Source organism: Myotis nattereri (genome assembly GCF_964212035.1).
Source record: "Myotis nattereri genome assembly, chromosome: 5".
In the NCBI taxonomy this organism is placed as follows: domain Eukaryota; kingdom Metazoa; phylum Chordata; class Mammalia; order Chiroptera; family Vespertilionidae; genus Myotis; species Myotis nattereri.
In genome coordinates, this window is record NC_138080.1 from 72,295,628 (window position 1) to 72,321,717 (window position 26,090).

General features: G+C 58.2%; 2 protein-coding genes across 9 annotated transcripts; one reads left to right on the forward strand and one right to left on the reverse strand.

Annotated features, from left to right (window-relative positions):
- Window positions 1–1,227: 1,227 nt before the first annotated feature.
- On the forward strand, window positions 1,228–15,471 carry DBN1 (drebrin 1). 6 transcript variants are annotated; one of them, XM_081091679.1, is made up of 16 exons: window positions 1,228–1,326; window positions 1,902–2,000; window positions 6,684–6,739; window positions 7,321–7,433; window positions 7,588–7,662; window positions 7,758–7,904; window positions 8,041–8,118; window positions 8,375–8,526; window positions 8,631–8,694; window positions 11,606–11,665; window positions 11,754–11,877; window positions 12,583–12,720; window positions 13,055–13,225; window positions 13,654–14,342; window positions 14,641–14,743; window positions 14,882–15,471. In XM_081091679.1, exons 2-16 carry the CDS (start codon window positions 1,915–1,917, stop codon window positions 14,950–14,952), a joined length of 2,127 nt encoding a protein of 708 aa, XP_080947805.1. In that variant the 5' UTR covers window positions 1,228–1,326; window positions 1,902–1,914; the 3' UTR covers window positions 14,953–15,471. The 6 variants fall into 6 exon arrangements, with proteins under 6 accessions (XP_080947805.1, XP_080947807.1, XP_080947804.1 ...); XM_081091681.1 differs by lacking the exon at window positions 12,583–12,720; XM_081091678.1 differs by lacking the exon at window positions 1,228–1,326 and having other exon boundaries at window positions 1,722–2,000.
- Window positions 15,472–15,995: 524 nt separating this feature from the next.
- PRR7 (proline rich 7, synaptic) lies at window positions 15,996–25,505 on the reverse strand. 3 transcript variants are annotated; one of them, XM_081091684.1, is made up of 3 exons: window positions 25,319–25,505; window positions 16,774–17,427; window positions 15,996–16,549 (listed from the first exon to the last, which is right to left on the reverse strand). In XM_081091684.1, the coding sequence occupies exons 2-3, from the start codon at window positions 17,183–17,185 to the stop codon at window positions 16,152–16,154; spliced, it is 810 nt and encodes a 269-aa protein (XP_080947810.1). In that variant the 5' UTR covers window positions 17,186–17,427; window positions 25,319–25,505; the 3' UTR covers window positions 15,996–16,151. The 3 variants fall into 3 exon arrangements, with proteins under 3 accessions (XP_080947810.1, XP_080947812.1, XP_080947811.1); XM_081091686.1 differs by having other exon boundaries at window positions 15,996–16,546; window positions 25,319–25,444; XM_081091685.1 differs by lacking the exon at window positions 25,319–25,505 and adding an exon at window positions 20,346–20,755.
- Window positions 25,506–26,090: the final 585 nt, after the last annotated feature.

The following is a 26,090-nucleotide window of genomic DNA, read 5'->3' on the forward strand; positions in this document are numbered from 1 at the left end:
GCTGCTGGACCCTCAGGCTGGAACCAGCTAGATCAGGGCCAGAACAGAGGTCACTTCCCATGAGTCCCCTCAGAGACTGTCCGATCAACGCTCCCCTATGCTTCACTTTGTCCTGGTTCCTGGAATAGACCATTGCCCACAAGCAAGCATTTTCCTCTTATCTGGGGCGGGTCACACCCTAATACCCCATCCATCCTACCCTTTCCTGTATGAGTAACCCCTTAGTGTCTGCCCCTCGGCACACAGGGTACCCACCTCATCCTGCCGCCGCCCAAGATGCATCCCATCTATAAGTTCCCTTAATAAACTCGTAATATAATGTAGTTGTCAGCCTCTTTCTCCAGTCTCTCAGCCTTAAGGAATTTTATGTAACAAGGATGCCTGACCATGGATGCTACTGCACGGGATACACTTCCTCCTTGTCCAGGACACCTACTCCCTGACTCCTGCCCTACACCCTCTAGCTGGCTATAGCCTGAGGAGCGACTCTGACTAAATTCCAGGCCAGGCTAGCCGCTACATGTGGAAGGGGAAGTGACGAGGGTATGTGGTGTGCTGCAGTCCCATGCAGACGTTATCACAACAGCTGTGTGCCTCAGGCTGAGGCCCAACATCCCTCTGCCTACTTGTCCCAGTTCCCTTTAGCCCTGCGGGGGGGTCTCCTCCCTCTCCCAAATCCTCGGACCTTGTTCCAAGTGTGGGCTGTGGAGAAACTGCCAGGGCCAGGGGTCCATGGGCATAGTGGGCACAGAGTTTCCCAGGCAGGGGCCTGGGAAAATGTTTTGAATTTTAAGAGGGTTCTTCTCTCAAGCACTGGGAACCGCTGCTGGAGACCAATCACACGCTACTTACTCTCTTATTCGTCTTGGCCAACTCAGAAGTCAGATGCTACTTCCAGAAGGAAGTCTACTCTGGGAGGCTTGAGGCTCAGGGACAAGGGAAAGGATTTCCTTGGCTGGTTCCAGGGCCCAGGAGGCAGCTGGTCGGGAGGGGGGCTCCGCGTAGGGGTGGGGCAGAGGTGGTGGAAGAGGATGGCAATGCTGGGGTAATGATGTGAGCTGGGGCTGGGAATGGTCAAGGAGGCCGGGATGGAGGGGTGTGTTTGGGAACTGGGATCAGAATGGGAACAGGATAGGCTGGACTGAGGAGGGTGCAGCTAGGGATGGGGATTCGTGAATTGGGGGGGGGGGGGAGGTGCATGTTAAGCGTGGAGTTGGGAATGAGGCTGGAGCTGCTGGGATGGGAAGAAATGGGGCTGGATTTGGGGTTGGGATGCAGATGGCAATGGACAGTGACCGTGGTGGACTAGGAATGGGCCTTTCAGAGGTGGGGCTGGGTAGCAGATGGGGGGGTGTGCTTTGTGGCTGGGGGCTGGGGGTAGGGGTGGAGCAGGGATGGGGATGAGGCCTAGAGAGAGATAAATTAAGCAAGGAATGGGGCTGGGGCGGCTTGAAGGGAGTGGATGTGGGAGTGGGACCGGGAGCTGATAAGAATGAAACTGAGTTGGTGAGGCTGGGGCTGGGGCAGAGGGTGAGCACCTGGGCTGGGGCCACGGGAGGTGAGGGTTTGGGACGCGGGTGGGACAGGCCTGGAGAGCGGAGGGGCAGATCTGCGCGGGCGCAAGGGCGCTGGGTGAGGGGCGCGGGGGCGCCCGAGGCAGGCCGGGAAGGGGGGGCGGACCTCCCCCTGGGCCGGGCCGGGGCGGCGCTAGGACCGAGGCGGAGGGACGAGCCGGGCGGAGCCAGCGCCCCCCGCCCCCCGCCGGCCGGCTCCCTTCCCCCGGCCGCTGGCTCTCTCCGCTCGCAGCGCTGCAGAGGCTCCGAGGCGGCGACGGCGGTGACTCCCTCCTCCCCTCCCTCCTCCTCTGTCTGTCCGTCTGTGCATCTGTCGTTCGGCCTCAGTCCGCCCCGCAGCATGGCCGGCGTCAGCTTCAGCGGCCACCGCCTGGAGCTGCTGGCGGCGTACGAGGAGGTGATCCGGGAGGAGAGCGCAGCCGACTGGTGAGCCCCCCGCCCCCGCCCCGCCGGCCCCTTTGTCCCCGCGCCGCCGCGCCTTTGTTTCCATCTGCCCGCCGCTCGGCTGCGGGAAAGGTGGGGGCGACCCCGAAATGGTGCAGCGGCCCGGGAGCTCCGAAAGGGGCTGCCTTTGTGCGCGCCGGGGGAGGGGCCGGGGGTCCCGACGGGGCGCTGCCGGCCCCGAGCGCCCGAGGCCGCCCCCGGAGCGGTGTGGGAGAGGTGGCCGGACGCGGGCCGGAGAGACGCGGGGTCCGGACATGTGGCCCGGGCTCGTGGCCCGGCAGGAGCCCATCCCCCGGCCCGGGCCCGGGGGACAGGTGTGCAAGGCCGGCCAAGGGCACCTTCGCTACCTTCGAGCGGGCACGGGCCGGGCGGGGACGGGGCGGGGACCCAGCTAGCGGAGCCAGCTCAGCCTGCCCTGCCCAGCCCGGACGGATGGCCGCAGCACAAAGGAACGCTGGGGCGGGGGAGGAGCGGAGAGGGCTGGGGGCCGGTGCCCCGCCCACCGGGGGGGCCTCTCGGAGTTGGGGTGTGATGGAAAGATGTTCATGGCCACATGGCAACAGCCCAGGGACTCCCGTTCTCCGGGGCCGCGGAGGGGGCAGGGTGAAGGGGATTTCAGGGATCGGGCAGCTGGACTGGGAGATGCCAAGGGGGCCGAACTGCCTGCCGAGCGGGCCGTCTGGGGACCCTGGGAGGAAGCCCTCAGGCGCACAAGCCTGGAGGGAGCCCCCAGGAAGGGATGAGGAGCTGAGCAGATCTTCTGAACCGTTGGCGCCGCGGCCAGTGCTAGGGGCTCTCAGCTCCCTGGTGGGGGAGGAGCGGGATTGCCCTCTTCCCCGTCCACAGCTATTGTCTCCAGCTTGAGCCGGGCGGGGTGGACCACCTGCTCTGGGTGGTAAGAAAGCCAAGGGGTTCCACACTGCCCCATTCAGGAGTCATTCACCCCCAAAATACTCATCTCTTGGGTGAGGTGCTCATTCTATTCCCAGACCTCTACTCCCGCTGGCCGGCAGGATACCAAGGCACGGAGTGAGGGCAGGCCTGAGGGACCTCACTTGGCTGGCTTTACCCAAGTAGGGAGGGCATTCCCATAGGAATACTGACCTGGGGGCTGGAGGAGGGGACGAGTGGCCAGGCGTCCATGCCACAGTACTGCAGCACTGGCCGGTAGCCAGGCCTGCCTGGAGAGATGGACTCGGGAGACAAGCTCCCATGTTCTGTAGGTCAGTCATAGGCGAGGCCAGCATAGGCCAGCATAAGTGGGTAGCTGGCCAGCCCGTTGTCCCAGCCCTGCTCCTGGGGGCTGAGATCATGGGAGGAGTTCAGGGCAAGTGGCCAGCTTGGCCTGGTGGAGGCACTGGCCTTGGGATATTATGGGCCCTGCCTGGGGAGGGGCGTGGTCCATCTCAGAATGCCCCCCTCGCCCTCAGTCTAGGGGTACTGTCTACCACCATATCACTGCCCCTAACCTCCCAAAAGCAGAACTCTGGGGGCCTAGTGCGGGACCAAAACCACTGCTGGCCCACCTCTTGCTCAGTAGAGCCCTGAGCTCCCGTCACCGAGCAGTATCCATGTGGCCAAAACTAGTTATTCATCACTGGCGTGCGTCACTTCCCATCTGGGTTTTGTGTGGGACACACAGATGCACACATGTACCCTTGCATTGCACACATTTGTTCACTCCCAAGGGCCTAGATAGCATTTTGTAAAAAGGGGTGAAAATGACATCCTACAGTGAGGGGGGGGAGGTGGCATGAATGCCCCCAGCTGCCGGCATTGAGCTAGGGATGCAGTGGGGTCTCAGGACTTAGGAGCAGACCCTGTACTCAGAGGCCAGAGGAAGGTGTCTTGGATAAAACTGCTGCCTGGGGAAAGGGGGCTTGTCATTATTCTCCCTTTCCTGGCCTCTGAGTGGTGAGGGTGGTGGGGCGAGCTCACTTCTTTTGAAATGGACCACTGCCCAGTCACGGGGACAGGGGACCCAGGAAGAGCCAGTGTTGCCCTGGATGTGACATGACTCAGTGTGACCACACAAGAATTCATTCCTCTCTGATCCTCTTGAAAATAAGAAGAGGGGCCCCTGGCTAGTGTAGTGAGTTGGTTGAGTGCCTTCCCATGCACCGATTCCCCATTGGGGTACATGCTCCGTTGCAGGCGCCATCCCCAGTAGGGGGCGTGCAGGAGGCAGCCGATCAGTGTTCCACTCTCATCAATGTTTCTCTCCCTCTCCCAAGTCAATAAAAACTTTAAAAATAATAAGAAGAAGAAACAAAAGAAAAGAAGAAGAGGGAATTGGGCTCAACCATACCTGGGACATCCAGGGCTCTTCCATCTCTAACATCTGAGAGTGCCATTGTCTTGAGGGCTCTGCCTGCCCTCAGCCTCTCGCCTCAGCTGACCTCAGCATTTCTCCTTGGAGCTGCCATATTCCGGCTCCTACCTCATTCCAGTTTCTCTGGCCTAGATGGTTTCTCAGAGCTTGTGTCAATATTACAAATACCTACTGGTGCTATTGTGTGCTGGATCCTGAACCCAGAGAGTGAAGTGTGTTGGCTGACTGAGTCAGATATCCGCCTTCACGAAGCTTAGGTTCAAGGCAATGTCTGTCACCAGGGGCTGGAGCTGGTGAGATGTGTAGAGTCCCGGTTCCCCCACTCCTGATTGCTTGTGCTGTCCGGGCCCAGGCTGCCTCTGATGTATGTGAGAAGCACTGGTGTAGTGAGATCTGGGGCGGGCTCAGATGCCTCTTCCATCCCTGCTGGGATGTGCTAAGTGGTGTGGGGCGGCGCACAGCTTCCTGGAGATCTGGCATCAGGACCCCGAGGGATTTCTGCCAAGGGTGGGCATGGGTGGAGAAACAGACCTAGCCTTCCTGCGAAGGGAACCGTGTACACAAAGTCTCCAGAGTGGGAAGTATTCAGAACTGTGGTCAGCATCAGGGAGCCACCGAGGTTAACCCGAGCGTGTGGTGTGGACGCAGAGGCCCAGCTGGAAGGGCGGGTGGGTAGAGCTCAGGACCGAAGGCCTGCTGAAGCCTTTGAACGTAGATGTGGTTTCTGCCTGGTCAGAGCTGTGGCCGAGTGAGAAAGATGCCTGAAGTCAGGTAGGCAAGGACTGCGGACGGAAGGGGCAGGGCAGGCGTTCCTGGGAGTAGCAAGGGCCCGCAGAGCCTTCGAGAGGCTGACATTCATCCCTGGGCAGTATGCTGCCTAAGGCAGTGTCTGGGGACCAGGGTCTCGGAGTTCTGCCTCAGTTTCTCATCTGTGGAATTGGGAAGGACAGATCCTGTTTCTCTGAGGGCCCTTTGTTCCCAGTGGTGGGTTAGGGCAGCCGGACAGGTGGTGGGACAGCTGTTCTGGGAAGCAGCTGCCAGCAAGGGGGCCCGGGCAACAGTTGGACCAAGAGCTCCCCGCCTCACAGCCCACCTGTGTCCCTTTCATGAGGGAGGGATCCTGGGAATTGGGGTGTGGGTGTGTGTCCTTAGCAGTGACTTGTGCTGACCTCATGGGGCTAGGCCAGGCCCTCCTTTTTGCTCTCCTGCTTCCTCCCTCTCTCCCTTCTTTTTCTTTCCCTTCCCTTCCTCTCTCCTTCATTTCCTCTTTATCCCTTTCTTTTTGTCTTCTCTTTCTTCCGCCTCTCCCTGTTGTCCCCACTGACTCTCCCTTTCTCTTGTCCAGACCTCTTGTGCTCCCACCGCCCTCCCAGTCCCCTGCCTTCTGCCTTGGCAGTAGGGAAATGGGGAAGGGACTGAGCCCTCTGGAGCCTCTGGAACAAGGCCCTTCCTTGCCCCAGGCCTGTTCTCCCCAAGGGGGTCCTCAGGAGCAGACATCTCTGCCTTCCCTTCTGTGAAATGGATGCTGTGCCACTGCCACTTGGGAGAAAAAGCTAGGAAAGAGGAAAAAAGCTAGGAAGGCTGCTAAGTCAGCTTTCTGGTGAAGCTAAGGCTAAAGGAAAGGCTGGCAGTCCCAGGAGGCCGGGGCCTCAGCGGCAGCAGAGGTGGCCTAGGGGCTGGAAGACCAGGAAGAGTAAAACCGCCCGGGGCCCCGGTCCGGGCCAGAGGGATCTGGGTGACCGCACCCACATTTCAGTGAGACACCGATTCAGGCTGAGGGTGTGTCCCTGGGGTCCTTTGTGTTCAGGAGACTGCCGTTGGAGTGGGCCCGTCATGTGCCAGTCGCTGGGTTGCCATGGTTACCAGGGGATGCCCTGATCAGAGTGAGCACCAGGTTCTTTCTCCTCCCCTTCCCCTGCTGTGAGGGGAGGGGCCATGGGTACCCAGACACACGCCTGGCAACAGCCAATGGGGGATGAGGAGCATGGTAGCCAGGGAACAGTAACCAAGGAACCATCGCCTTGGAATCTCCATGTCACACCCGCTGGCTGAGTTGTAGGCTGCCAGGACCAGAGCTCCCAGGACGTGACACGTGGACAGTGATTTCTACCCGACCCCCGTTGTTCTAACCCAGGCGCCCCTCTACCAGGTCTCAGGGCGTCCCCCCTCCAGAAATGGTTCCTAGCCCTATTGTCAGGCAGTGAGTGCTGGGGCAGAGCCCCCTTCCTGTCCTGCCCCTTCTCTGTCCCTCCTCCTCCTCCCTGAGCTGTCCCCACCCAAAATTGGCAGCCTGGGCCTTGACAGTTCTAAGAACCACCACTCCCTCTCCCCAGGGCTCTGTACACATATGAGGATGGCTCAGATGACCTCAAGCTTGCAGCATCGGGAGGTAAGAATTCCAGCCATTCCTTTGTCTTCTCCCAGCCCTTCCTCCCCGCTCCTCTGGTTGTTTTCTTCCCCACCCGCTTGGCTGTAGGTCACCTGGCGCCTGGTCACCTCCTTGCCTGCATCCAGCAGACCCACGCTTGTCCGGCAGGTGTCCTTCCTGATCATCCCTCAGCTCCCTAGGGTGGGAGGGAGGCAGCCTTGTTTCCTATTTGATAAGGAGAAGACAGCCTCAGAGAGGAGGAGTCACACAGCCCAGAGTCCCCAGCTATGGGGAGGGGACCTGGTAGGGATGGCCCGGATCGCCCTCACTTTCTCTAGAGCCCAAAGTTACTAGTATGTCATGAGGATGTGTGAAGAACAAGCATTTCCTCAGTCCTACCCCAAATCAGGCCTTGGGGACTCAGAGGCAAAGCCACTGCCTGCCTGCCACTCATTCTCACACCAACACAGAGCTCTGGGAGGGAAGAGGGGGGAGGGGCCGTGCCTGCAGAGCCCACAAATGGAGTCTTTCCTTTGGGTTCCAGGCCCTCGGTGGGGTAAGGGTTAGGAGATGGGAGTCCTGATGCCTCCTAATTCCTCCAGACGGGGGCTTGCAGGAACTCTCAGGCCACTTTGAAAACCAGAAGGTGATGTACGGCTTCTGCAGCGTCAAGGACTCCCAGGCTGCGCTGCCAAAATACGTGCTCATCAACTGGGTATGCAGCTGTGGGCTGGGAAGGGAGCTGAGACCCCGGAACAGTTACCCTCCACCCTCTGACACCTCTGGAGGGAACCCCGCTCTACCCCTGGGAAGAGAGCCCAGGCCCTCCTTGTCCTTTCTCAACCCCCTCTTTGTTGGCTACTTTGCAGGTTGGTGAAGATGTGCCTGATGCCCGAAAATGTGCTTGTGCCAGCCATGTGGCTAAGGTGGCTGAATTCTTCCAGGTGCGAGCCGGGGTTGGACCAGCTACCCAGGGTCTGTATGCTGATGGTGGTGATGGGAGGGAGCCATACTGCCTGAACACACCTTCTTGCTGCAGGGTGTCGATGTGATTGTGAATGCCAGCAGCGTGGAAGACATAGATGCGGGCGCCATTGGGCAGCGGCTTTCCAACGGTCTGGCACGGCTCTCCAGCCCTGTGCTGCACCGGCTGCGGCTGCGTGAGGATGAGAATGCTGAGCCGGTGGTCAGTGTGCCTGAGGCCAGCTGGCCCCCCAGGGCTCTCCTACTCCCGCCCTCTCAGTCCTCAGCCTTTTCTGGTAGGAACTCCAGGAGCTCTCAGCCTGCTCTCGGAGCTCATACCAGGCCATGTGACTCTGCAGGGCACCACCTACCAGAAGACTGACGCAGCTGTGGAGATGAAGCGGATTAACCGTGAGCAGTTCTGGGAGCAGGCTAAGGTGTGGACCCCAGCCCCAGCCTGCAGGCTGAGCTGACCTGACCCCATGGGGTAGCCCTGGGATTCTCTCCTCAAGTCCCCCATCAATAGTGTGTCCCATCCCGTGTGCTCCCCCAGCTGAAAGAGTGAGACTTATGCCCAGGGGACTCATGTTTTCTCAGAACCCAGACCTCACTGGCCCTGGGTTGGGGATGGCCTGGTGGGACAGGGGGACCCCAGGCTCAGGGTCTACACTGCCTTGGCACGGGCGATTGCAGAAGGAGGAAGAGCTGAGGAAGGAGGAGGAGCGGAAGAAGGCCCTGGATGAGAGGCTCAGATTTGAGCAAGAGCGGATGGAGCAGGAGCGGCAAGAGCAGGAGGAGCGGGAACGGCGCTACAGAGAGAGGGAACAGCAGATTGAAGAGCACAGGTGTGCCCAGCCCCGCCCTGCTGCAGGCCCCGCCCTGCCACAGGCAGGTCCTTGTGGGCCCTCCGTAAGGGTGCATGCCCACTTAGGCTCACTTATCATTTCAGGAGGAAACAGCAGACTTTAGAAGCTGAGGAGGCCAAGAGGCGGTTAAATGAGCAGTCTATCTTTGTAAGTTCTTAACCAGGGCTTCCAGCCTCCTGGTCAGGGAGATGAGGGTGGGCCCTGTGCTCCCGGGCCTCTTGGGGAGACAGTGCTGGGTGTTCTGGGTACTGCTCCATGGGCTGCCGTGAAGGGTCAGATCTGCCACTCAATCACGTGGGGTCTGGCCCGGAGCTGAGTAAAGCTTGGAGAAGCTTCTACTTTAGTCTGAAAGAGGAAAATCTGTCTTGACCCAGACCCTCACTGACCAGGCTCCCTTGCCTGGCTTGAGGGGCTCAGATGGATTAGACATGCTTTCTGCACTTAGGGCTGCAGACCTGGTCCCCCAACACTACTCCTGAAGAGCCACACAAATGAATCTGGCTGGTGCTCTGAACAATACACTGTGAGTGCAGTGTCTCCTTCAGAACAGCCCCTTGTTCCAGCGATGCTGTCTGAACCTCAAACATTGGGGTGTCCCATAGGGCCTGTGGATTGGCCCTTTGAAAATCCTCATGCTTTGAATTCAGGTCATTCAGTGGTGCGATATAGTTCAGGATGGGAGGTGGGTGGTACTTGTCTGGGTTGGGACTATGATGGGCAGATGTTGGGCCTTGGGGACCCAAAGGAGCTTCAGTGCCACATCCACAGGAGACTGGGAGGGAGGGGCAGGACATCCTGCAGGCATTGGCATTAAGTGGCTCTCATAGGTCACCAATCCCGCCAGCCTCTGGATGGGTGGAGGTAATGTGTAGTTGGTAAACTCCAGCCTCATTCATTCAACAAACCCTTGCCACCACCTGCCTGTGCCAGGTGTTAAAAATATGGTGGTGAAGATGAACAAGATGAAATTAACCGAAGATTTTATTTTTAAAATACACATAACATGACATGTAACATCTTAGCCGTTTTTAAATATACAGTTTAGTGGCATTAAATACATTCACGTTGTACAAGCATCACTACGGTTTATCTCCAGAATTTTTTTCATCTTCCCATTCTTAAACTCTGTTCTCATTAAACACTAACTCCCCATTCTCCCCTCCCCCTAGCCCCTAGCAATCTACTTTGTCTCTATGCATTTGACTTTTCTAGGTATCTCACGTGAGTGGAATCATACAGAATTTTTCCTTTGGTGACTGGCTTATTTCACTCGATATAATTTCTTCATGGTTCATCCATGTGTCAGAATGTCTCCTTCCTTTTTAAGGCTAATCATATTCCACTGTATATACCACATTTAGTTTGTCCGTTCAGAGCAAGGGCTTTTTTTGAAAAAGCTTCTTTTTATAGGAAATTTCACACCCACAAAGTAGGAAGAATAGCATAGTGTCCCCTCTGAGCTGATCACTTATCTTGCACTAATTATCAACATTTCAGGCACAATCTTAAGGAACTTGCACCATTATTTGATAGTCCCATCTGACCCCTTCATGTGTGGCTCCTGTGATAGTGACAGTGGCTGTTCTGACAGGTCAGTGTAGTGGCCTTACAAGTTCAGGTCCTCTAGGAAGATCCCATGTGAGGAACTTTGGAATTTAGAACTATAAAATGCTTCCTCTCTTCTGATAAGACTTGCATTTCTTGCCTGAGTTCCCTCTGTGCCTGGGCTGCCGGGAGCTCCTGTATATCTGCAGATGCTCAGGCGCAGCGGCAGCTTCTTCCTGCCCACAGCCCTAACTTGTCTCAGTGTTTTTCACGTCGTTGGTAGGTGGGAAACCAACTCTGGTCTTTTTTTTTTTTTTCCAAATGAAGCAGAGGAACCTAGGGAGGTTATACTGGCAGGGACAGAGTATCCGATAAAGCTGGTTGGGTATTCATTATGGGAGACTGACTGGAGCCCAGTGGGCTGAGGAGCAGGGGAACTGGGGAAGGTAGAGCTAGGTCAGAAAAGTCTAGACTTCATTCTGGAAGACACGAAGTTTTGAGTGACAACCCTCTTGAAGGGGGACACTGAAGGGCATTCTAATGCACCCTATCGGTTATGCATGTGCTCAAAAACAGGAGCCTGGCTACTTCACCACCGCACCTGCCACTTTTTTGTCCCCCCTCAGTCCCTCCTGCCCCATTTGCCACAGGAGCAGCAGGGGGCACTATGAAGAGGCTTTGGTGTAGTGAATTCAGCTGAGCAGACATGTGCCAACTCAACCTCATGCTGGCCACACACACAGACCTGAGTTCTCATCCTGTGTCACCCGCGAAGGGTAGGGGATATGACCCCGGAAACAGGAGGTTTCCGACACAGTGTAACCTGTGGTGTGTGCTTAGAACACCTGGTGGGGACCCAAAGAAGGAAAGGACCTGAATGGGCCAGGGACCTCTTCCCCAGGAGGCAGTGCCCAAGCTGAGGCCAGAAGCAGGAAGAGTTGGACCTGGGGTGGGGGCTGGGCGTCTGAGGAGAGAGGTTCATCTCCCATACCAAGTGGTAAATGGCATGCATGTTCCAGGGATGAAAACTATTATGTCATGCTGAGGACCTTAGGTCTACATCTCGGGGAGTGTGGGCAGGTCAGGGTATAAGGGGGCTGTTGGGGAGGTGACAGGGATGATGTCAGGCAGGGGAAGGGAAATGTGGGCCCGGTCAGGGGTGGAGGGAGGTTAATGAGGAAGCCTCAGTCACGAAGCTGAAATCCAGACAGCGCTATTGGCTAGATACTGGGGTAGGAGGTTTGAAAAAAGTTGGCTGCAAAGCAGGGAGTGCTCCTGGAAGACTGGGGATCTGGGGTGAAGGAGCAGGAGGAGCTGAGCTGGGTGCCCAGGCATCTGTCCAGGCTGGAGATGAGGTGGCTGAGGGCCTTGTGGATGGAGAGAAGGAGCTGTGTGATGGTGGTAAAGGGAGCAGAGGTGCCACCTGCAAGCCTCTTCCTGCCAGATTATGGAGGAAACGTGGGGCTAGAGCTCCTGGTGGGGGTGCCCAGGACACTGTCCCTTTTTTTCCCAGGGTGACCGGAGGGATGAAGAGGAAGAGACCCAGATGAAGAAGTCAGAATCGGAGGTAGAGGTGAGAGCTGGGGGACAGGGCAGGTGAGTCCATCAGGGAGTGCCTCAGTCTGGCCAGCCTGTCTCTGACCCTTCCCTTGTGCCCCCAGGAGGCAGCGGCCATTATTGCCCAGCGGCCTGACAACCCACGGGAGTTCTTCAAGCAGCAGGAACGAGTCGCATCGGCCTCTGTGGGCAGCTGCGATGTACCCTCACCCTTCAATCATAGACCAGGTAGTCCCAGGTCCCACGCCCACCTGACCCCCACTCAGGTTTTGGCCCTGAGCCTCTTTGACACTATTTTTTGGAAGAGAAGCCTTACCCAAGGACCCTTGGAGAAGGCAAGGTTGTTCATCAAGCGTGCTCCCACCCACTGCCTCCCAGGTGGCAGGACTGAGAAGGCTGGGGAGGTGATGGTCAATGTTGGGCTTTGGCTGAGCAGTGGGCAGAGCTAGAGGCCATCTAGGCAGCTCTGGCATGGGCTAAGGCACGCCCCTGGCCGTAGGGAGTGGCCCTGCTGGGGTTAAACCAGGTCCAACCTGAGGGCTATGGTGCATGTGAGGCAGCCCTGGAGCTTGCACTCAGGTTCCCTGTCAGGGTTCTCATTGTAGCTTCTGCCTCCCCAGAAGCACCCTTCTGCTCTGTCTGCTGGTCTGAGTGTTTGACCCTGTGTGTGCTTGGCCTGTGCTGGGGCTTCAGGGCTGGGGCAGGCTGTCCATGGGTGTGTGTTTTGCAGAGGCTGGCTGTGTTGGGCAGGCTTCTTGCTTTTTGTGGCTGGTGCTTGAGGCTGTAGCCCAGCTTGGCTGAATGTGCGCCCTGGCCAAAGGCAGCTTGGATATCCAGGGCCAGCTCTGGGGTGGGTGAGGCCTTGGGGCCGGGGTGGGGGAGACTGACCCTCTCTTGTCCTCTGTCTCTCTCTCTGTCTGTCTCTCTCGGCAGGTCGTCCGTACTGCCCTTTCATAAAGGCATCGGACAGTGGGCCTTCCTCCTCCTCCTCTTCCTCCTCCTCCCCTCCACGGACTCCCTTTCCCTATATCACCTGTCACCGCACCCCAAACCTCTCTTCCTCCCTCCCATGTAGGTAGCAGCCCCAGGCCTCGGCAGGGGGGTAAGAAGGGCCCCACTTCCCAGCAGCACCCCTGCCCTTACTCCCCAGCCTGACCACTGATCTCTGGTGTTTGTCCCCAGAGCAGGTACTGCCTGCCTCTTTTCCCTGGCCCTGAAGGGGCACTGACCCCCAGGGGCCTGGCTTATAGGGTCTGGAGTTGTGGTCTGGACCCTGGGGAGCCTGGGGAGCTCCCAGCCCCCCACCCAGACTCCAGAGAAGAGATGCTGGCCAGGCCCTGAGGTGTACAATCCTGGTCCCACCTGGCTTCTTGGCCCTCATTAACCGTGGGGGTTTGTTCCACAGGCAGCCACCTGGACAGCCACCGGAGGATGGCACCCACCCCCATCCCCACCCGGAGCCCATCTGACTCCAGCACAGCCTCCACCCCTGTCTCTGAGCAGATCGAGCGGGCCCTGGATGAGGTCACGTCCTCTCAGCCTCCACCACCGCCACCACCACCTCCACAAACCCAAGGTAAGCGAGGGGCCCGAGCTGTACTGGGCCTCTCACCAGTCCCTGTGCTGAAAAACCCAGGCGACCATGGTAACAACTCCCCAGGCGCCTGGGCCACCCATCACCCAAACTGTACTGCCCTGGAGGTGGCCGTGGCAGGGAGGAGCCCTGGTGTGGCAGTCAGATCTACCCTCTGAGCCTCCGTGTCTCTCCATGGAGTAGGACCCAGGCCTTCCTCCCAAGGCTGCTGAGTGGCTTGCAGACACTCGGTAAAGGGGCAGCAGAACCCAGTGGGTGCTGGAGGGTGCTCTGCATGGAGCTATTAATGGAGGCCTTCTTTCCAGGAGGTCGTCAGATTTTCAGTGCATGACAGGGTAGGTAGTGTGCTTGTCCATGGCCTTCGCTGATGGAGCTGGTCACATCTGTCTCCTCCATTTGTTCTGTAACAGAGACCCAGGAGCCTGGCCCCGGCCTGGAGGGCGAAGGGACCAGCAAGGAGGCCAGAGCTGCAGCCCCTGAGGCCTGGGCTGGCCCCGTGGAGGAGTCCCTGCAGGCACGGGAGCCTCCCCAGGGCCAAGGCAGCCCCATAGAGGACTTTATGTTCATGGTGGCTCCTGAGCAGGCTGTCCTGGCTGCCCCTCTAGAGCCTGCCATAGCCAACACCACTGCAGCCGACACCCTGGCAGCTGCTGCCATTGAAACCGATGGCGTTGCTGCTGCTGACACCGCTGTTGCCAACACTGTCGCCCCTGCCACTGCCAGCCTCATTGACCTATGGCCTGACAATGGGGATGGTGCCTCGGCACCCCAGGCTGAGCCTAGCGCTCTGATAGCACCCTCAGGTGCCGAGGTCACTCTGGCGGAGGTGCCCCTGCTGGATGAGGGGGCTCAGGAGCCACTGCCACCAGCAGGTGAAGTCTGTGCCAGTCTCCTCAATTTTGATGAGCTGCCTGAGCCACCAGCCACCTTCTGTGACCCAGAGGAGGAAGTAGAAGGGGTGCCCCTGGCTGCTCCCCAGGCCCCTACTCCACCCTCTGCTCTAGAGGAGCTGGATCAGGAGCCCGAGCCGGAGCCCGAGCCCGAGCCGGAGCCCCACCTACTGACCAATGGCGAGACCACCCAGAAGGAGGGGACGCAGGTAGGGCAGGGCAGCCTGGTGGTAGGGTTGGAAGTCAGGGCTTGAGAAGGGGGCTGACCCTGAGTGTTTTAGGCTTGCAGCAGTACCCCCTTTCTCTGTGACCCACATTATTAGGAGGAAGCTGGATTCCATTCCCCTTCCCTGGGCCAGCTCTGCTTTTGTTCCCAAGTCAGGTGTCTGTTTTCTTGGTAACCATGGATGGAATCACTGGTTGCTGGAGAAACTGTCTCAAGCCTGGTAGGTCAGCCCTAGTCTTGCAGGGTGGGGCCACAGTAACCCGGTGCTTTCCTGCCCGCAGGCCAGTGAGGGGTACTTCAGCCAATCACAGGAGGAGGAGTTCGCCCAATCAGAAGATCTGTGTGCAAAGGCTCCGCCTCCTGTGTTCTACAATAAGCCTCCAGGTAGTGTGGGTATGGATGATGGGTCAGAATTAGGATGGGGATGCTGGGTTTAAGTGTGGGCGGGCACAGTTCCCAGGGGGATACAGCCGTGGATCTGCTGGCCATTTCCTTAACTGCCCTCTTTTCCTAACACCATAGAAATTGACATCACCTGCTGGGATGCAGACCCAGTCCCGGAAGAGGAGGAGGGCTTCGAGGGTGGCGATTAGCAGTGGCGCCCACCCTCAGGCTGTCCTTGCCAAGACCACCCACCTGCGCTGGCCTCTGCCCAGATGGCCCGCTGCGCCTGTACTCGAAGACGCTCCGCCTGGCACCCACTCCAGATTCCGGCCCTGTCCGGGGACTTGGCCGCTTCCTTGCCCAAAGGGCCTGACTTTTACAGCTTTTCTTTCTTTTTTTAAAAAAAAGTTGATAGGAGACTTGTACAGTTGACTGGTTTTCCTCCTGTTGGTAGTTGAAATGTTGTTGCAAATTCCATCCCCTCCCAACCCGGTCCAGATTGTAGCGCTTAGCCCTCCCTGCTCACTCAGCTGGCCAGGGTGGAGGCCTCACCCTGTTTGGGGCCTGGTGAGGGGGGAGCTCTGGTGGGAAAATGTCCCCCACTTCTTTTCCTAGTTTTATGTTTCTTGGAAAAATATCACTTTGTATTCTTTGTCCAGGGCTTCAGATATTTTGCACGAATTTGAAAACATGGCAATAAATGGCTCGCGGGCTCTGGCTCCCTGGGACCCCCTCCCTGCCCGTCTCTTGACCTCTACCCACCTGGCCCTAAGGAAGTAGCAGGCCTAGCTGGGGCAGCTCAGCTTCCCAGCCCTTTCCTGCCCCCTCCTGCTGGGCGGGTCCCAGGCTGGAGGCCTTAGGCCCAATTCAGGTCAGGGCTATGGGTGGGACCCAGGGCTTGGGTGGCCCCTCCCCAACTCCCTTCTTTGCTTGGGTCCCTTTTTCACATTCAGTAACTGTTTTTTGGAAAGCACAAACTTCTGTAACGGGTCGTGCTCATGTCTGTTAATAAAGAAATCCAGATCCCTTTGGGCCTGCTGCTGGGCCGCCTGCCCTTGACCCCTTTTCCCAACTTTTCCCACCTGTAAGGCCACATGGGCACCTCACCGTGATTTCATGGGCAGGGAAGAGGGGGTCTGAGGCTGTTGGGGGAAGCAGGCTGACCTCAGGTTTAGTTCTGCATCCTCCTGCCAAGGCCCAGGCACACCTGGCCACCAGAACCTTGGACGCAAGCAGTGGGTGTCCCCTCCGCTTGTACCAAACAGATCACACACCTTTATTATCCTCAAAATGTAACAAATGGGGTAAGAAATCCCTCCCACCCCCCGCAGTCCAAAGGGAAGTATTTAAAAAGCCTCTCAGTCAGGCCAGGAGTCTACTGTTGGGGCTCGGGTCGCCAGGCACCCCTCTATACGGCTGTAGTCCTCCCAAACAAGGGGATGGAGACCGGCAGGCGCCAAGCTCCGGGCTCCAGCGGCTCGCGGCTGCTGAGCTCCGAGTCGGTCCAGCTGGGGAAGACCCGGCGGCCTCGGTCCGCCTGCAGGCAGAGCGCAGGGCAGGGCGCCGCGGGCCGCGGGGCGCTGGGCAGGTGCAGCGCCGACGTGTAGCCTCGGTCCAGGAACAGCGGCTTGTAACTGGGCGGCGGCTGCTCCTGTTTCTCTGCGCTTTCGCGGCGGCTCAGAAAGGGCGTGACGATCTTGCGGTAGAGGCCGCGGGTGTCCGTGAGCACCTCACTGTAGGGTGGCGGCGGCTCGGCCATCAGCACCGCCTCTTCGTAGCACGGAGGCTTGGACATGTCCGATTCTGCTGTGGAGTGGGAAGCGGTCCGAAGGTGTGAGACCACCCGTCTCCAGCCTCCCGCAGAAACCTTAGCCAAGTCTCCAGCCTCCCGCAGAAACCTTAGCCAACGCCAGGCCCAGCCCGAGCCCGTGCCCTCCTAGGTTGGGGCCACCGGTCCAGTGAAGACCACGAGTCAGCCCGCGGCCGAGGCCCCGCCCATCCCGATCGCTCCGGCCTAGGTCGGCACTTACCTTGGCGCGGGTAGCTCCAGGGCCGGGGCGGAACGGAGAGGTGCGGCGGCTGCGGGTGCGGCAGTGCGTGGTGGTGTGTGTGCGGATGCGCGTGGGGCTGTGCCGGCCCGTGATGCAGCAGCGGGTGCACGTGCACGTGTTGGTGCGCGTGCGCCGGCGCTTCCAGGCGGCCGCGGTGCGGTGGTGGCGGAGGCGCGAGGCCCGGGGGGCTCCCGGCCAGGCTGCCCTCAAGCTCGAGGGGCTCCAACTCGAGGACGCGCAGGTTCTGCTCACGCAGTCGCTCCTCCTGGCGCCGTTTAAGGCGGCGGCGCAGGAAGCTGCAGAAGCAGCACAGGAGGACGATGAGCCCCCAGATAAGCCAGAAACCAGCGAAGCACGTTAGGAACGTGTAGGTGCCCTGGGACATAACCATGGCGGCGGCGCGGGCGGCGGGTCCTCGGCAGCTTCACTGGACACTGGGCTCCTCTACGTGGCCCCGGGCCCGCGCCACGCTCCCAGGAGCCGCCAGCGTCACTTGGGGACCTGCGGCCGGGGGCTGCCTGCGGCGAGGCTCAAGTCCTGCGCGCGCCGGCGGGGGGCAGCAGTACCGGTGCCCGCTCCTTCCCATGGTGCCGGCGGGCGAGCGGGCAGGCCTCACCCGGGGCCGCGCGGGACCTATGGGACAGACATAAGGCGCGGTGAAGGCGCGCTGCAGCCCCCGATGACTTCCCTGCCGGTGCCCTGTACAGTCCCGGGGATGCCTCCTTTGCCGGAACCCCCACACTCCCCGAGGCCGGTGACGTCACCGACGAGGGTGACGTCACACCTCGAGGTTTCCCCGGTAGGGTTTTCCCGGGCCTGAGATTCGGCCTTGCGGCTGAGCCGAGGGAACTCCAGGCAGGCCAGCAGGGGGCGCGCGAAGGCCAGACTGGGCCTCTGCGCAAGGGAGATTCGCCCGCCACCCGCACCCCGAGCCCCGCTTGGTTGCTTGGCGGCGGGGAAAGGGTGGCCCACCTAGAGGCACACAACCAACCACAGGCGCCTATCTTCAGCCCTGTGCATGTGTCTAGCAGCCCCAGGCGCTCTAGGTCTTGTACCCGCTCCCACCCCTGGCTGCCCAAAGCATGGAACATCCCAGCCCGCACCGCGATCTCCCGATGGTCGCTGTTCTCTAGCGGGAGCTCGGGGCGGGTAGTTCCCGCTGCATCTATCTGCCTTTGTCCGCGCCGAATACCCTCCCAGCGTGAGCTGTTCCCTCTTCCTTTCCTCTATGTGCCTCCATCAGCCAGATCCCAGTTTCTTCACCTCCTACTCCTGCTTAGTCCCACTTGGCCCTGCCCTTCTAGCTCCAGGACATTGGGTCGCTTCCCCTCAATTCCTTCCCCTTTCCCCAGAGGGGAGGAAAAGTCTTTAGTACCACCTGGTCCCGCATCACTCCAGACGGGCCCCTCTCCTCCCAACTCCTCTCCACAGCCAGGGTTGGGAGGGGAACCTGGCATCCTAAGAGGTATGTGGGAGGGGACCCTGACGGCAGAGTGACAGATGGCAGGCGACTGTTCATCACCTCCGCAGAGCAGAAATGAGCCCTTCTTGAATGCCTTTTACTCAGGGGCTTTCATATAGCACCCTTTGGGGTAACTGTAATTAGTCCTATTTTAAAGATAAGGAAGGGGGAAGCAATTAGGTGTAGAGATAGCAGGTGGCCGTGCTGTAATTTAAATCCAAGCCTGACTACAACACCCTAGCCTGGGGTAGAAGAGTGCTGCCTGAGCTATGTTGTGAGGCCTCTCCCAGGAGCCCCATGGACACCCCTATCCTCAACATGTCCAAGGAACACATCCAGCTTTGGGGGCCATGGTGGGCCTGAGCCCCAACCTGGGGGCTCCACATCAAGCCATCTCAGACTGGTCTGGCAGGAAGCTGGGGGGGAGCCAGGGCACAGGCCACCCCAAGAGGGCTCTTGTCAGACGAAACAGCTGCCTGTGCCATGTGCCACTTGGTGCCTGTGCCAGTCCCGTTATCCTGGGCCTGCATTCCGGAACAGACAATGGCAGGAACAATAGTTCCACCCACCCCCTCCACAGCCCTGCCATGAGGCTGCCATGGCGACGCAGCCTTGATAAAAACACGATGCTGCCAGTCACTGGGAGTTAAATAAATCCGTTGTTCTCCTTTTCCTGAGCCCACAGGAATTTTCAGGAATGCTCTGAGGAAGTTGATACTAACTAGGGGGCCCCTTGGCCTGCAGAGCAAGAACAGCTCTGGGTCAGAAAGGGCACTTCTGTGGCTGGAGGTGATGTCTAGCTGAATTTAGAAATAGAACTAGCTACCAAGGCCTGTCTACTGTGTGTCAGGCCTTGTTCTAGGCTCTTTTCATGCAGAATCTTGTGTGATCTTCACCAGCACTTTCTCATGGGGGTGGGAGTCCATCTGATAGATGAGACCAGCTCAGACAGGGAAATGAACTTGCTCCAAGTCACAAAGCTAATAAGAGGGGGGGGGGGATCTAAGATTTAGCCCAAGTCTGAATGCAAAGTCTGTGTCAAAACACCTTTCCCTGCCAGCACCGGTTTGGCTCAGTGGATAGAGCGTCGGCCTGCGGACTGAGGGGTCCCGGGTTCGATTCCGGTCAAGGGCATGTACCTGGGTTGCGGGCACATCCCCAGTGGGGGGTGTGCAGGAGGCAGCTGATCGATGTTTCTCTCTCATCGATGTTTCTAACTCTCTATCTCTCTCCCTTCCTCTCTGTAAAAAATCAATAAAATATATTTAAAAAAAAAAAAAACACCTTTCCCTACATGACAACCGAACTGTATATGAAAAGCCAGGTGCGTGTGCACCTGTACATGAGGACTTGGCAGCCACGGGGACACTGGCCAGCTTGTCGCCAAAATGTGCCTTCCTGCTCCTTCTCATCAAGGCCCTGGCCCTTTTGGCCCTCAGCCCACAGCTCAAGAGTGGGAAAAGGCTACATGGTGGAGGAGAAATTGATGGCAGCTCCAGGTTAACCAGGAGAAAAGGACAGAGACCCTGCCCTCAGGAGCCCAGTGTGGCTGGCTGGGCACTAGAACAGCCTGGGGCAGGCCAAGACCAGCTGAGTGCCATTGTGGCCCCTCGGTCAGGAGGCAGGAACCACTGCTGCATTTTAGACGAGGCCACTGTGTGTCCACGAGAGGAAGTCTTACAGCTGAGCTGACCCTCTGGCACCAACGCTCAGTTTTAGTGCGTGAGACCCTGCCCGAGGCCTGGCTCCTGCCCAGTATCCTCTCAGGCCATCTCATCTCACCCATAGTAGGTGCTCAGTCCATCACCATCAGGACATCCTTGTAGGCCTTTCCAAATTCACTTCCTGACCAGGCCACGCTGCTCAAGGGCTCCCCAAGCTCTTTGCTCCTTGGGCCTCTGTCATGCTTCCAGCAGACCTGCTGCAGCCTCTTGTACACACTGACCTTCCCCCGCCTCTCCAGACTGTTCACACCAAATCCCTGCTCTGTGTCTGCCTCTGGCTGTGCTAGGAGTAGTGCGTTCAGATGGACTCATCCTTAAGTCTGTCATTTTATGATTTGTTTCGTTTCCTCTTTCTCTTTTCTTACCTTTTTTTGCAGGTTATTTGAACATTTTTTTAAGGATTCCATCTTGATTTATTTGTAGAGTTTGTGAGCACATTGGATTGCACAGTTTTCTGAGGCCACATGCTCACTGGCAGCACAGGAGGGCGTAAAAAAGAGACCCAGGGCAGTGAGTTTCTTGAACTCCATGTCGCCTCAGTGTCCTCCTCAATGACCACGGTGAAGATGGAGCTAATTTGTGCAAAGGGCTTGGAGACGCTCAACAAATGTTAGTGCTTTTCAAGGCTTCTGAGCTGGGGGTGCAGAGATGTGAGTGTCCCCAAGGCGTTCCTGCCCAAGGGCTGGATCCCACGGGCCGTTCTCGCAGTCATCCTGAGAACCGTTAGCACTTTTCCCATTTGACAGATGAGAACACTTGGCTCAAAGAGATTAAATGACACCCAAGGTCACCTAGATGTCTCATTCTGGACCTACTGTACCCCTGTAGGTTGAAGAACCCCGGCTCCCAAAGATCTGCTACTGGGTCCTTTATCTCAGCAAAGGGCCCACCAGTTACGCTATCCACTAAATCCTGTTGTTTTCACCCTCAGTGTAGTGTGTCTTCATCTGTCCACTTCCTCTGGTTCCCCTGCCACTGCCTTGGCCAGGCTGCCAGCATCTCTCACGTAGGCCCCTATTACCATGGTTGCCACCACTGTCTCTACTTCTGTGCTGTGTTCCTGCCCAGCCTGCCCTCTCTCCACATTGCCCATTTTCCCAGGGCCCTCTCTGGCCTGAACCCTCCAACAACTCCCCACTGTCTCAGGAGACAGTCCAGCTCTTTAACACAGTTAGATGGGAACCTCTCAAACTGGAGTAAGCACCAGAGCCACATAGAGGGCTTGTTAAAACAGAGTACTGGGCTCCGCCCCCAGGTCTGGGATGGGGGCCTGAGAGTTTGCATTTCTAACAAATTCCCAGCAAGTGCTGGCATTGCTGGTCCAGGGAACACACTTTGAGAACCACTAACCTAGATCATGGCCTCTGAGATGAGCTCCTGCCAAGATCTCTTCAGCCTTACCTCTGAGGGCTCCATTCTGTACTGCCTACAGTTCTGCTTTCTCTCGCCAAGGGGCCTGTAATACATCCTTACTGTTCTTGCCCCAGCACTCACTACTCAACTTCACAGCCTCACTTGTCACTTCCCGGGACAAGTCAGCCCTGAGCCACCTCACCTCCAAGGCTGGATAAGAAGCCCAATGATATAACAGTGTTCTATAGGCCTATGTCCAACACCAGAGGCTGCACCTGTCCTTATCACCTGGTACACAGTAGCTAAAAAACCACTTGCCGAAGGAGTGACTGGAGGCGTCCGGTTACCTATTTGGTCTTATAGCTGTAGGGACAAGGAATGCCTCAAGAGCTGGGTCTGCATCCAATTCATTCCTGGGGAATGAGGGCCATTCATCAAAATGTCACAGAGAGAGGCCATCGCCCAGCTCTTGGTCCTTGCAGGTTGTTTTATAAGCAAGCTGAGGACCATACATCTCTGTCCTCATAGAGGAAATATGCATGGAAGCATTTGCCACTCTCTGCTGTGGGTAGAGGAGACCCCAAGCAGTTGGGGTTCTGGGTCATGAGGTTCCTTGCATGTGAGGCCAAAGGTACCAATCAAGTGAAGGGACAGGGACTCAGACCAGGGGACAGAGGAGAGAGGGAGCCGAGTGTGTGTGAGGAGTGAGGATGGGGTGGAAGTCGGTGGCTGCAGGGGGTAGTGGCCAGTAGAAGAGGGTAAACGGGGGATAAAAGGTGGTGGAAGGAGATCAGACTTTGGATGGTGAACACATATACAGGTGATGTATTATAGAATTGTACATTGAAACCTATATAATTTTATTAACTAATGTAACTCCAATAATTCAATAAAAAAGAAAGTTAAAAATGCTTTATAGCAAAAAAAAAAGAAAAGAAAAGGAAGAGGCTGCTAACATGTCCTGTGTGCCCTTGCACATGCCAGGCTCACTGCTAGCCTCTTTGTATTCAGTATCTCAGTGACACCCAGAGGGTGGCTGCTGCCATCCCCATTCGACAGACAAGAAGCTGGGGCCGCCTTAGGCCCACACTGTGAAGTCCAGTGACTGCAAAGTCCACTGTCCTGGCAAGAAGGCACTGGTGACATTTTTACACTCCTCTCACACCAAGACAGATGAACTCAGGCCAGAGAGAAATGATGGGAATTGTCCCAGTTGCCAAAGTCAGCCAAGCATGGAGCTGGCCACAACCTCCTTTCCAGCTCGGCCAGCTACTAGCTTGGCACCAGTACCTGTAGGCAGCATCTCTGTGACCTAATCATGGTACTGGGCCATGAACCCCAGGCTTGGGGAACTGCAAATGGGACAACAGAGACAGGAGCCCCAGGAGGCTTCTGGGCACAGGGGCCTTACTTAGGTCAGTATCTACTATACTCAGATTTGTCCCTCCAAGGAGAGTTGACTACAAATTGGGGAATGAAGGGGGAGATGAGGATCCACTCTTTCTGAGGGGCGGCCTGGGGTGACACACAGAGCATTGTTGGGGGAGCCCTGAGTTCAAATCTTGCTTCTTCCCCGCCCTGCCCTGCTGGGTCCATGTGACCCTATGCCAGCTATTCTCATGGCTGAGCTGAAGACTTCACCTGCAGGACAGGGATGACGAAGCCTGCCTGGCAGCCCAATGGAGGAACACAACAGACGAGGGAGGTGAAAATACTTCACGACCAGAGTACAGAGCTGCATGTGACAAACCAAATGCCAGCATCTTGCAGCCTCAAGAGGCTCATATGTGGAAACCACACCATGGTGCTACATCTACACAAGCCTGGCATGGTCTGGCAAAAAGTGCCATCACTTCACTGTGGGCCAGGGGTCGCAGCTCGTGACTCACAGGCTGAACAAGGTTCATGGGCGTGTTTTGTTGGTCCACAATCAATTTTTAAAAAATATTTAGTTGCCAACATTTAAAAACCAGGAGTTTTTACATGAAAGTCTGGATTTTTGCCTCATCTTGAAAATTGGACAGTCTGGTTACACCTAGTCCACATTCTCACATGGTGACGTTGACTGCAGCTCAGTAGCTCCCTGGCACTCCCCACCCTGGGCCCTCAGGGCATTTGGGTCTCCAACCACGGAGCTAGACTGAGCACCCACAAGGGCCAGCACTACATAGGTCATTCTTTGCTAAATTCCTTCTCCCACAGCTGCTCTGTGATCAGGCCAAAAACTAAGAACTAGAACCTTGGGAGATTCCCAGGATACTGAGGCAAACCTCACTGCTTGGTCTTCCCCAGAGAGAGAAAATGGAGGGAGGGTGGGTGGGAGCCAGCCTGGCAGCAGACCAGTCCTGTGGAGCACCTCAGGGAGCAAAATCTGGCTATTTCTGGAAGAAGGTGCACCAAGGCAGGAAAGACCGCATTTGCTCACTGGAGGAATGTGAAAGAAGGCTAAGGATGTTCCTCTAGAAAGCTCCACAGTTCTTTCCTGCCTGGCTCACAAGAGATGTGTAGCAGGCAGAGGGGTGATGCCAGCAGAACCAGCCCTGGAAACCTAGCTCCACTCTGACTGGTTGTGTGACCTCGGGCAAGTCACTACCTCCCTGAGCCTCAGGAATCTTCAATGCTACAATGGGGTAATAAACTTACCTTGCAAAACTGTTGTACGGATTAGGAATAATGGATGCAGAGCCCTCACCCCCAAGCAGAAAGAGAACGAAAGGGCCTGTGAATCATTCCAGAGGCCTACTGTCTGTGGGAAGGAGACTTGGGCCTGGCTCAGGGCACCACTCATCCATGGACATCTATGCCAACGTCTCAATGCCCAGGGTAATGGTCACTTCTGGTGCCCAGGACACCACCCTGGGTGGGAAGGGAAAGCCAGGGGTGGCGGTTGTGGTCGAGGCCTGTGGTCAGTAGGGGATGGCATCTGCTGAGTCAGACCCAGGAGAGCTGGCTGGAGGGCCATTTCTCTCCCCAGCACATTGACACTGAGGGGAGGTTGGGTGGGAGCCAGAGGTCATTTCCTCTGACTCTGCTGCCATTCTCTGTCCAGAGGAGCTCCCTGGGTCAGGGCATCTCCATGTGGCACTGGCCAGCCTGCGGCCAACCTGCATGCCACCCAGCACAGTTTGGGCTCTGTGCTCAGATAAGATAGGGACACTTGTGATCCAGACAATGGGCTGGGGTGCTCCCATCTGGCCCGGGTCAGCAAAGTCCTTTCCTCTGCCCCTGCACACGCTGCTCGCACCCCTCCCTGCAGAAAGGTGGCTTGGAATGAGTAGTACAGACCCACCACCGGCCCAAGCCACGTTTGGCACATGCCCTGGCCAGGAGGACGAGAGATTCCAGCTTCTGCCCTCTCCCCTGGTAAGAAACATCATCATTTCAAAGGCAGGTGGGGGTGGCGGGATCCGGATCCAGCTTCCATGCCTCTTCCTGCCAGGGCCCCCCTACCTTTGCCACCCCAGGGGCCCCGCTGCGACGACTGCAGCCACGTGGGAGCCAAATCTTGCTCCAAGGTGCGCTCACCCCCACCCCCACCCTCGACGGGTTGTGGAGGCAGGCACAACCTAACGGGCCAGAGGGGCTAAGTCCCCCGCCCCAACCGTGAGAGGGGTAGTCCCCGCATCCCCTCTCCTCCTGTGCCCGGGGGCTGAGGCCCCGCATGGGGTGGGGGAGGGCTGGGAGAGGGTGTCGCCGCCCCACAGTCGCGTTACCGAGGAGCGAAACCCCGTTGCTGTGACAACCGTTTCCAAGCGAACCAGTGGCTGCTCGCGCCCCGCTCCGGCTCCCTCGCTCACTGGCGCCCTCCCTCTCCTTCCCTCCCTCCCTGCCGTGGGGGCTGGGAGAGGGGCTGGCCGGGGCCGGGGTCCAAGGCGGCGACCCGGGCCCGGGCGCGGAGCCGTCCGCGGGAAGGGGGGTGGCCCCGGGACAGTCTTCCGCCCGCACTGCCTGCCCACCGGCTCGCTGCCGCCGCCGCGGTACTCACGGGCCCAGGCATCTTCCTCGAGCTCGTCGTCCTGGCTCCGGGAGAGCGGCGCGGGCCCCGCGGACAAAGCCCCCGGCCGGGGGGAGGCGACAGCAGCCCCGGGAAGCGGACTGTGGCAGCGAAGGCGGCTCGGAGCGAGGGGCTGGAGCCGCGGGGCGCGCGCACGGACGCGTACACGGCGCGTCCTGAGCCCGGCGTGCGCGCGCGCGGCCGCCAGCCGCGGGCCCCTGCCCCCCACACCTCGCGGCGGCGGAGACAGTCCCGGGAGCCAAAGGCGGAGGATCCGCACCCACCTGCCGAGCCGGGCACCTCTGGCACAGGGAATGCGCTCGCCGCGCCGCACATCTAGCAACAGGCTTTCTGGGCCTGGCATATGCAGGCAAACCCAGTGCACACCATCAGCCGAGCACACGGGATGCTCAGCCAAGCAGCTGAGGTCTAGACACAACACCCACCCACCCCGCAGCCCGGAGAGCAGACGCATGTCCAGGCCCTGGCCATATACTGACAGGCTCTGCACGCTTGCAGTGGGCAGGGGTTGGAGCCGGCAGGTACCCCAGTGTGGCGCCAACCATGAATTCATGGCCTCAAGGCCGCTCCCACTGTGTCTCCAGCAAGCCTACATCACCACATGCCTACTAGGAAATAGCAGCAGAACCCAGTGCTTGATCCATAGCGCTGGATTCCATGGACCCTGCTCATCCCCGGCAACAGAATTGAGCCCTAGTGATGGCCTCACTGTTTAGGCTGAGCCAGAACCTGGCTGTCTTAG